Consider the following 12,743-nt stretch of genomic DNA (forward strand, 5'->3'; position numbering starts at 1 on the left):
AGTGTAAGTGTTGTAGCTTCAATGGTATCAAAATGGGTAGTGAAGAGTTATATTCGATTGCTTCGATCGTTTTAGGTGCGCCTCTTGTTGTTGTTGTTGTTGTAGTAGTAGCAGAACTGGAAGCGGCGTTATTGGCGCCAGGCATAATCTCATAAGTCTTATCAAGTAACATTAATAAAGGGACTGCATAAATCACTGGATAAATCTTGAAATGCACAGCTAGTCCAAATAAACAACTTCCTGCAAAGAACCACTTTTTTGTCAAAATTAAATACAATGTTCCCAGAACCATGACGTTCAGCAAAGACTCAGCATTGCCTCTTGTTGATATATTTGCCACCATTGGATTTAATAACCACAACATATTGTACAGTAGTGCCGTTCTACTAGGCATACCACGCAACACTAGTATACGGTGAATCAAATAGCCAACAACAAGATCGGCTAACGCAAATATACATTTTCCAAACGATCGAAACCAGTAGATGTTAGGTGTGAGTAGATACGCCAGGAGTGGTGTATACCGGTAGGTGTCTCGTAAGTACGGCGATTGGCCCTGTGTGATGAATCGTGCCGCGTCGGTAAATACGACGTAGTCTATGTCGGTGTATTTGACAGTGAAGTAGGCATCTTGGTATTCTCCATAAACTAATAATATGGCTCGAAGTAGAAAAGAAACTATACAAAGGTTTCTGAATGTTAACCTTGATTTCAGCATTTCCAGATCTACTTCTTTTGTTAATTCATCCACGTTCTTAAAAAGAGGCCAAGAAAGAAGAAACTACAGAAGGAGGAAGTTCTCCTACTGCTGTTGCTATTCAATAGCAGCAGCGAAATTCAATACCCGCGTATGGCTTCCTTTGTCCTATTATAAGATCTCTATAATCAGGTAACAAAGTTCGATCTGTGACTCTGGGAGGCACAAAGAGTAATTGATTGCTGCTACAGTGAAGATATTTATGTGGAGGCCTTCTCTGCCTTTCACCTCGTAAAGAAGACTTCTGTAGCTGAGTATGAATTTACATCTTACGATAACAACAACGACGAATACACAACATAAAAACAATGCTACAATTAAATGATACTTAATCATTTCCCTTTTTTTTTCTTTCCTTTTCATTATACAAACAAAGCGAGATTCCGTTTCGAAATCTCTCTTTCGCAGACACCAATTCTTTTGCCATTGCTTTTGTTTAACTTGTTTTCCATTTCTTTTTTTTCCCTTTCTCTCCCCCACTTAAGTTTATACCATTAACAGCTTTTTCAATTTTGGTCGGGTTGCGATACCCTCACTCTTCTCCTCTCCGCAAGTGAACATTCAACCTAATCGTATTGATCTATTGAGAATTACGCAGGTGGGTACACAATAATAATAGAGAAAAGAAGCTCTTATTGAAGGTCTACTCTATAAAACTGCAGGTTCAAGATGTTCAACTTGATAGGAGAGAAGACAAAGAGACAAAGACCACAATTGGTACTTTACACCTGACAATTCATCACCTGATATTCAATTATTCAGAAGATGAGATATGGGTAATGAAGATAAACCTATAAATTATTGAACTTTGAAATAGTCTTTTGATCTCCATCTAATAGAAGCAAGTGGTCATTTCATATGAATATTAGATTCCTTATTCTATTGTACATATTGTTGAAAGACAACCACCTTCTTTTCAAACAGGTCGATACCCAATCCAAATTAAATGCCGAGATTTTTCAGTTATTACGTTATCCTTTTTGAAAGATGGTGATGCTCTTGATGTATACGAAAGTATACAGAGACTAGCCTGTGTTTGTGAGTTAACTTTTCCACCAATTCTAAAGTATGGCTGTGGCAAGACTCTTCACTCACTGTTTTCATTCTTAATAGCTTCCATCGATCAATTATATGCATTTTCTTACCAACCAAGAGAGCCTTTTACAACAAATGATGGTTGGAATATCTATGATCCTATCAAAGAATATGAAAGAATGGGTGTAGATGTTAGCACAGATCAATGGCGGTTCTCTCTCATTAATAGAGATTATAAATATTCACCAACCTATCCCAGAGTCCTTGTCGTACCAGCGAAAATCAGCGATACTACATTAAATTATGCTGCAAAATATCGCAGCAAAGCGAGAATACCCGCTCTATCTTACGTTCATTGGTACAATTCAGTAAGTTTGTAGGAATTGAATAATTCTTTGTCTTTTCCTTCATCTCACATGAAGGGTTTTTCTTCTGATCTCTCCCATAATCTAATTAGGCGACCATAACGAGAAGCAGTCAACCATTAGTAGGATTTAAACAAGCCAGATCAGTGCAAGATGAAAAGCTCATTGAAGCCATTTTTTCATCCAACGTACCCACTGGGCCAAATGGTGAAACATTATATGGCTCAACGGCGGCCAATTTGATTATTGATGCTAGACCTATGGCAAATGCTGTGGGTAATGTCGCAAGGGGAGCAGGAACAGAGAATATGGATCATTACCGTAATTGCAAAAAAGTTTATGTAGCTATCGATAATATACACGTCATGAGGGACAGCTTAACGAAATTGACTGAAGGTAAAAAAAATACAATGCACACTGAATGTTCTTCTAATGTATGCTTACACACCAAACCATTCTTCTTTCTTTTTCAATAATAGCCATGCAAGGTATAGATGGTGCTGGTGGGCCAATCAATAAAGTCGCCTTACAAAAATCAGGATGGCTAAGACATATCGCATTAATTTTGGATGGTGCGCTTACAATTGTAAAGAATGTCCATGTGTATAATTCTCACGTTTTGGTACATTGCTCTGACGGCTGGGATCGAACAACTCAGCTGGTAGCGTTGAGCGAATTATGCTTGGATCCATTTTATCGTACTTTTGAAGGGTTCCAAATACTCATTGAGAAAGATTGGGTTTCTTTTGGACATAAATTCCAAGACCGTTGTGGGCACTTGACCAACGATCCGAAATTTACTGTAAGTAGTAGTACTACTACTATTAACAACAACAGTAACAACAATGAGTCAACCACATCAGCTATCAATGGAAGTAACAACAGTAATAGCTACAGCAGCAGTTCAACCAATGAAGAAAATACAACTACCAATAACCTGAGTAAATTTTATAATAGAACCACGAACTTTTATAATTACCAACAGCAGCAAAAAGAGACAAGTCCAGTTTTCCATCAATTTTTGGAATGCATCTATCAACTTTTATGTTTATATCCTACTCGATTTGAATTCACTGAAGCCTTTTTAATTGAGCTTCATTATCATCTTTACGCGTGTCAATTCGGTACATTTTTATTCAATTCAGAATCAGATAGAAGAGGCTCTTCGATACATGCTCAGTCGAAAACCTACAGCATTTGGGACTACTTTAATACCTATAAACACGAAAAAGGGTTCATTAACGAATGTTACGATCCTATGAAAGATAAAGACTTGGTGGATGACGGCGGTGTGTTGATGCCCGATCCAACCAAAGCGAAATATTGGGCTAAACTGTTTAAGAGAAGTGATGATGAGGTGAATAGTACAGTTACATATGGTGTATCACCATCACTCACAGCAACAAGCACAACCACAGATTCAGCTAGTACCAACAATGAAGAATTTTGACTTCCAAGGAAACAATGACACGAACTTAGTTTTCATTTTTCTTTGCTTTTTTCAACATAATATTATATCCTTTGCTTTTCTTATGAAACTTGACATGAATTAAACTGATTGGCACTCCTACACCCTCCTACACCCATTTTTTTTTCTTATTTTTCCCTTTCTTTTAATCGATTCTAGGGTCTAGAAAGCATAATTTTGTATATTTCTCAAAGGGGCAGCCCACAATTGGAGATGACCTGCATTCTTATTGATCGACTCCTTTTGATACACCATTTTCGGAACCGATTGCACATAAAAGTTCTATCTTGCACAAACGAACTGCACATTCCTTAAAAATAGAAGCCGTTTAAGTTCTTACAAAGTGCAGTATGCCCAAAAAGAATATGTAATATAGATATTTACAGCATCAAATTCTTCTATACTAAGCAAGTATATAAAAGTGAATGGATAATCTTAATTCATATAAATTAACAGAAGCTATTACCTACGCTGCTATTTTCTCAAACTCATAGACCTGAGCTCATTGCATGATCGGATAGCGATATATAACATTCTCAGCATCTCTTTGAGAGCAAGTCTGAGAGTTATCTGCTATTATAATTAAGTCGAATCTTATGGATAGTTTTAATGCAATTCGTGTTTGAGCGGCATGGATGTTGTAGGATAGAACTGAACAGAATATTGCTACGTCAGCATTAACGTTTAAAGCGGTCTTTGAAAAAAGTCTTCAAATGATCAATACAAAACTGAAGACTATTATATATTGCAAAACGCGTTCAGTTGAAATGGAAGCTTCATATGTACGTTGAAATTGCTGACTGAAAAAGAACCACTGACTAACAAAAGCTTTGTTACAGGATCACACAGTTTTTGAGACACGGTTAATTGCATCAAATGTTTGATACTGTTGTTCTTACTAGCAATATCGTTGATCATAGCAACCCGAAGGTAGCAATACCAACGAATACAACGATACGACTGGACTGATATGCATCATTGAGCGCATATATGATGATGAAAACAAACCAAAAAACGAGCACTAGTTGGAATTCTTTTTTCATTTCCTTTTATAAGTATATGTGTTTAAAAAAATTCAGAGCCCCAGAAGGGCTAGAGAAGGTTGACAAAAAATTAGGGTAAACTTCCATTGCGTCCCGCATCCACGGAAATCTTTAGTAAAAGGCGAAAGATTTATCCGATCTGAGCACAGGACAGAAGTACAAAGAACAAGATTAACTTTTGCTGTTTTCATGGTCTTTTTATATTTTTCGATAAGAAATCGGGGTGTGAAATTAAACGGAGTTAGAGCAGTCAAAAATACACAGTCCTTAGATTTTAGTGCCAAACAGAAAATTTCCCAGCTCTGGATGTTTTTTGTAAAAATCAGTAAGAAAAATTACAATTTCTTGATGTTGAAAATTGGAACAAACTCGATACATCTATCCCAAAATAAGGGAAAAAGAGGTAATTGAAGATCTGTAAAGTAAAAGTAGCTTAAAATACGTCTGCCCTGTTGAAACCATTAGCTTTAAGAACTCTGTTCATTTAGCTATATTCAATCTTATAATCCAATATTTACCTCAAAAATACATTTTATCTTAATCGTTGGCGTCGTTCGTCTTTTCGCAATAGACAATCACAAAGACAGAAATAAAGATAATAATACTCATGAGTCTACATAAAGGATAGTAATACTTCTAGATATTTCTGTTGATTTCAATACAATTATAGTACATACAGAGAAATACATATACCATTTAAGAATTACATCTTTAAAGATAGCCTAAAAAGGCTCTTCCTACCCACAAGATCCTCCATAGCTAAAATTAATCCTTTGCTATTTGCTTTTGCTTTTGCTGACTTCAACTTACGATTTTTCTGTCTTATTTGGATTATGGTTCGTAACAGAAGTGTGCAGTCTTTTGAATGTGCAGGCATTTATTTAAAGAATATAATCAATTTTCCCAATCTTTTTAAACTGTTGATTATAACTGTGGAAAAATTAATTGAAGGCAAATTTACAATCAGGGGCTTACGGGATACAAGAATGAATTTCTGTGTGTGCATGTTGTTTGTTGGTTTCTTTCCGAGACGAAATATGCAATTAGGGGAGTCGGGGAAGGTTGTGGAGAAGATAGTACGGCTGTGCGCATGATGGATTATGAATCGGGACAAAAGGTAACCTGATATAATAGAGCTTGGTTGCAAGTATACATACTCGTTGCATCATCATAAGCAAAACTATAAACATTAGGGCATTGTTGCTCAACAACAGTCGCGAAAGGATTCACCGAGTTCAAACAAGTTTCAGCCGTGCCAAAATCTCCTGTACAGCAGTATTGCTCCGTTCCATATTTTGAGCAAGCACTTTCACAACCCACAATCCGACCTTGACTATCCAATACCTGGAGGTCTTCAGGACAAGAAGGAAGCTCTGTACACTCTGTACGGGTACAATAATAACCATTACGGAATTTGCTATCAACAACAGGCTCAACTCGGATGGGAAGGTTGAAACCGTCTACAAAGGACACGTCATAGTAGTCTGTATCGATACCTGCTGCTACGCTAACTTGGTTATTGTTATCGAAGAAATTGAACTCGGCCAGGGACGCCGGATCCTTTGCACTTGCTACCCTAGTGCATTCATCACCTTTGTCACAAGGCGGCCTAGCCCAGACACGACCTGACCAGTCTGGTTTAAACTGTAAATTTATTGCTTCACCTGGTTTGAGGGAAGGGAGTATTTGTGGATCGCCAGCACCGTTCGTTTGATAGCCGACGTGAATCGCATGATGACATCTATTGTCAACAGTGATTTGCCTGGATGCAGAAGGTCCCTCAGATGTTTGTTCTGGGAAAGGATTCTTGATAAGACCTTCGCCATTTAAAAAAGGGCGCATAAAGTCATTGAGTGTACTACTAATGGTGCCTGTAATAGATGAGGCAAAATCTCGACGATAAACAGTGACAGTATCGATAATAGGAGGATTATTAAGAGGTGCTGCATAAATATGGTTAGCAATAGACGCAAACCATAGAAAAAAATAGGGATAGTACATCTCTATGAAGAACTATATATAAAAATGAATTCGAATGTCGAGTTCTTAAAGGAAGAAGCTACAAAGAGTTTAAGAGATTTTTCTCTGACTGAAGAAAACAAAAAAGGTAGAATTGTTATTGACAGAAAGCTTTTTTGATTTTTGATTTTTGGATCAGTAAGCTTATTTTTAAATGACATATTTCCTTTAGAGTTTATAAGCAACCCTCCACCCCCTTCAATGAATTAATGTATAAGAAATTCCTCGATATTATAAGCGAATAAAGTCTAATTGTATTTACCAGTATTGCTAAAATAATGATTCTAGACAAAAGAAGGACGCTTATCATACTTTAATATATGATTTCGGAAATGAAAATTAACCTTCAGTACCAAGGTGGATACTGCTTTACGTACTCTATATCAAGTATAATAACAAGAATTACTGTTCCATTGGGTCAGTGCCTTCTTCTTCTTTCAGTTTCTCAGCTAAAATTTCCTTGGTTTTTTTCAACACTTCAATTTCTGCCTGAACATGATCTTCTGTAATTGCTTCATCGTTGCCGACCATAAAATCTGACAAAGAACTCACTGGAAGCTTTTGGTCATCTGTTGCTTCTCCTTCTTCGCGTTGTTCCTCTTGTTGTTTGACTTCTTCTTGCAGTTTACTGTACAACCCTTTATAGACTTCCTTTTTTGCGTTGTAAATCTGACGAATAAGTGTTGGATGGCGTGGATAAGTAAGACGAGCAGCATGCAACAGTGCACCATTAGCATAATTGAATCTTTCCTTGGAAGGGTCTAGAGAATCATCAAGCTCAGCAAGAGCTTTATCGATCACATCAATAGCTGAAGGAAACTGTCGACGGTTTCTTTACAAAAAAAAAAAAAAAAGGTCGGTTATATTCCTGTAAGCTGTGTCTGCCTTTCATCAACCCACTTACTTCATAAAGTCAGCTAAAGACAAATTGTCTTTTGTGTATAGTTTAGACACTTCAGGACTACCATGTGTATATCTAAAATTGATAGGATTTGCTTCTAATCTGACTTTCTTCTTTCTTAGGTTTATTTCTAATGTTTGCATATCCGTAGGTTTCTTTTCGAATGGTGGGCAACCTGCTGCCTTCCATATAATCCAATGGGTCTCGTTTTTCAGAATAGTCAGAATAATATCGGTATATAGATTGCCATGAGGTTTGGTAGCTCTAAGTAAGGTTAGAAAAGATTCTCGTGTTTCTCGTATCCATTTAATCTGTTCATCTTTCAAGTTGTATACTGGTTGAATAAGAGACTGCTTTGTGGTACCACCACGGGCTTGTATCTCTGCTAAAGCCTCTTTGGTCTTTTCTTTTTCTTTTTCAGAAAAACCTGATAGATACTGAAACAGAATAAGGTATTGTACAATGACATTACGTCTGAATTTAACATCTTCCAACTGACAAATTAAATCTGTTAGTATTAAAAGAAACATGCGCACTGACATATACATAGATATATATGTGTGTGTGTTTGTGCGTTTTATATACCTCTAATCCCAGTAACTTTCTACTGCTCAATAACCTAGGGAATTGGTAGTCTCTATTGATCATGGCTAACATTTCCTCTGCTAATTGCGGATCTTCCTCCATTTGCTGTACAGTATTATCCGATTCATAATCTGTTCTATCACGTTTTGAGCCAATGGCTTGTCCACCTTCACTTTTACGTGCGCCTGAAATCTCAGCCTCATTCTCTGCAATGATCTTGAATCTTTCTATAATTTTATCGGTGCCTGCTTGCAGCTGTTCAAAGTTATGGTTTGTAAAGATGCTAGGTGGGTTTGCAAAATAGACGCGCGTAGACCAGAACAATTTGTAAAACTCCTTTTGGTCATCTAAACAAATGGGTATCCAACCGGTATAAGGTTATGTATATCAAGCAAAGACAAATTTTGACACCTAGGGGTCAGACGATAGCGTTTACCTGTCATATTAGGATCTGAATCTACTTGCTCATTATCGTCGTAAGGCACCATATTTGTGTTGAAATCACCTCTCAAATTGACACCGGATCTTTCAGCCAACGGAAAGGAATTGGCCACAAACATCATTATCCGCCCACAAAATACTGTATTCGTTTCTTTCGACAAACGACGAAGTAGTTCGTTGCACATTCTTAAAAGAATTAATCCTTTTCCTTTGCCTGGCACCATACCCTATATTGGATATCATGAATGTCAGCTCTTTGCATCGTTTTGAACCAAGCAGTTTCTGATCGCTTGTACCAACCTTGGTGATCATATCTTTACGACTTTCAATATAATTGAATATTTTCTCGCAGCCGACCGTTGTATGTACTTCAGCTAATTCTTCAATCATAGTCAATGGAACTACGTTGTCCAATAAATATGTCTCTGTAAAAGAGGATCATTGAAAGTGTTGCAGTAAAAAGAAGGCAAAATTGAGAGAGAAGGAGAGAGAGGTGATTTAGTTGTTTTTTCTTTGCAAGAACACCAGCGTATAACAGAGACTGTGCGTAACGTAATGTAATTCTACAATTTTCTAGTCTGTAATCTAACCTTCAGCACAATATGTGATGATATCCAAACAGTCAAACATTCGTCCATATCGTTCTTCGTTTTCCTCAAATTTCTTCTATTTGACAATTCATTTTTTTTAGACCTGGTGTTTGCCTTTCGTGAAAATCGTTTATAGATGACTTACAACAATGTCTAGAAGGGTTTTACGAAATACAAGTTCAATAGCAGTTCTTCGCCAGTCAGCCTTTCCTTTCTCTGGAGGAGGTAGTCCAATCCTTTCATCATTCAGGCCAATTATCAATATTTGGTTTTCTACTAATTGCTTAACAAAAGAGGTTGGAACGTCCGTGATATTGTTTTCTCGTCTATGGCTCTCGGTTTGTTTCAGACAGTCCTGAATAACGTTTTCTGCCTCTTCTTGATAAATTAGAAATTTCGACATTGGTCAACGGTTTGGTAGAGATTTGGAAGTGATGTTGATCAAGCAAGGAGAAAAATTATTGACAAAATGCAACAAAGTGTAAAATTCAAATGACGGCAAAGTATTACGTAATAGAGTAGATCATCAGTAGCTCAGTTTGTGTGAGAATTTTATCTAAGGTTTATGCAGGTAAGATCCAAAAATGCACCACAAGGAAGAGGGTTTTTGTGCAATCTTGATTATGGGACGCGTGACATTTAGTAGTACCATTCAAATAGATGAGAGCCTCGAAAAAAAAGAGGTCTTATTATTGACGAATCGCGGGTTGAGAGCATACAACAGAGCGCTCAGATCTGAAAGTGACTTGAAGGCTTTTGCACGCTCTTTACCGAAAACATGAAAAGAAAAAAAGCCTAGCCATAGGATTTAGGGCAATTACAATAAACGATGCTGATTCAGATCAGATTGGCACAACCTTAATGTGAACCAATGGGTTATAATAAGGTTCACACATTTTAAGTGGTTGAAATATGTTTATAGGGTCTTCTTTGAGTTTAGACTGCCTGCGCGGTCTCTCATATGTGCGCATGTTTTTTGAGGCAAATAAATCTATGGAAAAAAAAGAAATCGAAGTATACAAATTCAGAGTTCTCTAGAACAGAAAGTTTATGAATGGAGGGTGTAAAGCAACGTAATATGTATATATCAGACCCGTGATTATCAGGCTCCATATGTTTATAGCCAGAAAATACAAACAAATAAACGATGTTAAAAATGCCCGAAACCATAATTACAATATAAAACAGAAATTTCTGTTCTTTTTAAGTAAGTACGACCACAGGACGAGACATGTGTTTGGTGGAAAACAGATAATAATATTTTGATTGACCTTGTTCTTTAGCTCGACTAAACAGAAGATTTTAAGCGGAACATTCCGGAAAATGAAATACATTTTGTGCAGATTAAATCGTGTCTTGCTGTGAACAATGAGCTCTCCTTAAAAAATTGTTATGATCTTCCCTATTGTTCTTTCTTTCTTTTTTTTTTTTTGTCGTTTTTCCTTCTTTACTGTACTTTTATTACTATTTAAAATTACTAACATTCATACCTTTTACTTACTATAATGTCTATATCCCCTTCAACATCTACTACATCCCTAACTTCTCTTTCTTCTAGATACTATTATGACCTTGTAAAATTCCCGCAAGCGGATACTATAAAAATCATTACATTCCTATTAGAGCGTATTACAAAAACAAATGATAAAATTGCCAACAACAATAGCAGTAACAAAAGGCATCAGAAGGACAGCAACTCGCCTTATGCTTTATTCTATGCTAAGGCCGTTCCAGTGATTGATATACATGCATACTTTACTAGAATTCTAAAATATTGTCCATGCACAAACGAATGCTTTTTAAGCTTGCTAGTATACTTGGATAGGATGTCCAGTAATTCGAATGGTTTAAGAATTGACTCTTACAATATTCATCGATTGATTATTACCGGCATCATGGTCGCTAGCAAATTTTTCAGCGATGTGTTTTATACCAATGCGAGATATGCAAAAGTGAGTAGTGAATAATTTGGCTTAGGAATGAATAGAAATCAATATTAATCAATTGCTGTTCTTTAGGTTGGAGGCTTGCCTATCAAAGAACTCAATGCTCTCGAATTGCAATTTTTGAAACTTAACAACTTCCAGTTAAATGTACAGGTTGAGGAGCTACAACAATATGGCAATAAGTTACTCTGGCATTGGGTCAACCAGTCAACGAGATTAAGAAAACAACAAGAATTGCATCAACATCAACTCATGTCCTATAATAACACCAACACTGTAGCTACTGAGAATAATGATACCATACCTATTGCCTACAACAACAATAGTACCACTACAAAAGAGGAGCATAAACAACTTCGTCATCACTACCGTCATCACTCTATGAATAGTACTACGGCCACCTGCTCGTCCCCTGCTTTGGTCACTTATACCTCTCCAGCCACTCATACCCCTACTAGCGGTATACACTCCTGCTCCTCCAATCTCATGTTATTTCGCCATCATCATCACGAAAAGTCTGCTGTTGTTCCTACAAAAGAATTTGTTGATTCAGTTACCACAACCATTTAAGCCCATCGATGGTTTTTTTCGGTGGTCAAAGCATTACAACCCAACAAATTCAACCAATAATTCCCTTCTCTGTAAATAATTTAACCGCTCTTTTTCCGTACACACCAAAAAAAAATTATTCTCTCTACAGTTCTATACATACACTTTTTTGTTGGTCTTTTACCCATATTTTTGCTTTTGTTTAATTTAAATACCTATCTACACATATTTACATCACTATAGTCTACCATAATAAACGAAAATTGCTGCTTATTTTTGGTTGCTAAAATTTGTTCTAAAGCCTGTTTAAAGCATAACTATCTGTCACACTTAATATGTGCAACAACGATGCGAAATGGCAATAATGTGTGATACTGTGCTCAATTTACCGATTGTTTGAAAACCCCAGCCACTTTTTTTAAATAATTTTAGACATTTGTTTGAGGTCAATTGCCTAGAAAAATGAGATTAGTTTGACCAAATGTTTGGGGCTACTTCGCCAGATTTTTGTAAGTAAAATTGCTCATATTTCTCCAACTGTTTGACCAGCTTTTTGGTTTTTTTCATCATATTTATTGTTTCTAAAAATGAATTTCTTTCATGAAGATGGTAGGAGTAGGATTGTAGATGAGTCTGAGCAGGAAACGGCCGCTTTCGTGGTAGATCAAGAAAAGTAGAATCACTGATATTATGAAAGAAGAATACAACGTCAATACCAAAGTCATTACCCGTCATCTTGTGGCTAGAAACAGTAAGAAACTCTTGAAGATCATGCGAAATAGGCATGATTTATATGCAAAATTGTGTCTTTCTTGACGAAGCAGGCTTCGACATAAACATGCGTCGTTCGAAAGCTTGGTCACAGCATGAAGGCAGGTGATTATAGAATTTCCTTCTGCAAGAGGGGTTTCTCATACAGTCATGGGTGCGATTTCATCATTTGATGTTGTAAATGTAAGTTTGAGAGAACCAGGAAATGCCAAAAAACGGAAAGCCCGTGGAGATGCAGCATCTGCCATACCAAAAGAAAGTATAGCCGATCTT

General features: G+C 36.7%; 3 protein-coding genes across 3 annotated transcripts; 2 read left to right on the forward strand and 1 right to left on the reverse strand.

The window, feature by feature from the left end:
- Positions 1 to 290: 290 nt before the first annotated feature.
- BDF20DRAFT_904307 (protein-tyrosine phosphatase-like protein) lies at positions 291 to 4,058 on the forward strand (the record flags this gene model as incomplete). The annotated part of the gene is made up of 10 exons (XM_053083011.1): positions 291 to 408; positions 1,312 to 1,355; positions 1,377 to 1,398; positions 1,448 to 1,533; positions 1,627 to 1,795; positions 1,871 to 2,160; positions 2,250 to 2,553; positions 2,697 to 2,959; positions 3,143 to 3,472; positions 4,038 to 4,058. The coding sequence occupies 10 exons, from the start codon at positions 291 to 293 to the stop codon at positions 4,056 to 4,058; spliced, it is 1,647 nt and encodes a 548-aa protein (XP_052941170.1).
- Positions 4,059 to 5,766: 1,708 nt separating this feature from the next.
- Positions 5,767 to 10,056, reverse strand: BDF20DRAFT_968311 (THO complex subunit 1 transcription elongation factor-domain-containing protein; the record flags this gene model as incomplete). Its single annotated transcript, XM_053084995.1, has 9 exons — positions 9,350 to 10,056; positions 9,205 to 9,280; positions 8,915 to 9,039; positions 8,610 to 8,841; positions 8,174 to 8,520; positions 7,592 to 8,082; positions 7,183 to 7,519; positions 6,567 to 6,611; positions 5,767 to 6,447 (listed from the first exon to the last, which is right to left on the reverse strand). Exons 1-9 carry the CDS (start codon positions 9,605 to 9,607, stop codon positions 5,767 to 5,769), a joined length of 2,592 nt encoding a protein of 863 aa, XP_052941171.1. The 5' UTR covers positions 9,608 to 10,056.
- A 556-nt stretch (positions 10,057 to 10,612) lies between these two features.
- Positions 10,613 to 12,109, forward strand: BDF20DRAFT_847240 (cyclin-domain-containing protein). Its single transcript, XM_053079790.1, has 2 exons — positions 10,613 to 11,156; positions 11,223 to 12,109. Exons 1-2 carry the CDS (start codon positions 10,710 to 10,712, stop codon positions 11,718 to 11,720), a joined length of 945 nt encoding a protein of 314 aa, XP_052941172.1. The 5' UTR covers positions 10,613 to 10,709; the 3' UTR covers positions 11,721 to 12,109.
- Positions 12,110 to 12,743: the final 634 nt, after the last annotated feature.

This window comes from Mycotypha africana (assembly GCF_025528875.1).
Source record: "Mycotypha africana strain NRRL 2978 chromosome Unknown BDF20scaffold_1, whole genome shotgun sequence".
Classification (NCBI taxonomy): domain Eukaryota; kingdom Fungi; phylum Mucoromycota; class Mucoromycetes; order Mucorales; family Mycotyphaceae; genus Mycotypha; species Mycotypha africana.

Bases quoted from the DNA above. Each gene is read 5' to 3' on its own strand.
- BDF20DRAFT_847240 (XM_053079790.1), top strand. From the start codon at position 10,710: ATGTCTATATCCCCTTCAACATCTACTACATCCCTAACTTCTCTTTCT. The intron at 11,157-11,222 runs GTGAGTAGTGAA...GCTGTTCTTTAG, and splicing joins CCAATGCGAGATATGCAAAA to GTTGGAGGCTTGCCTATCAA.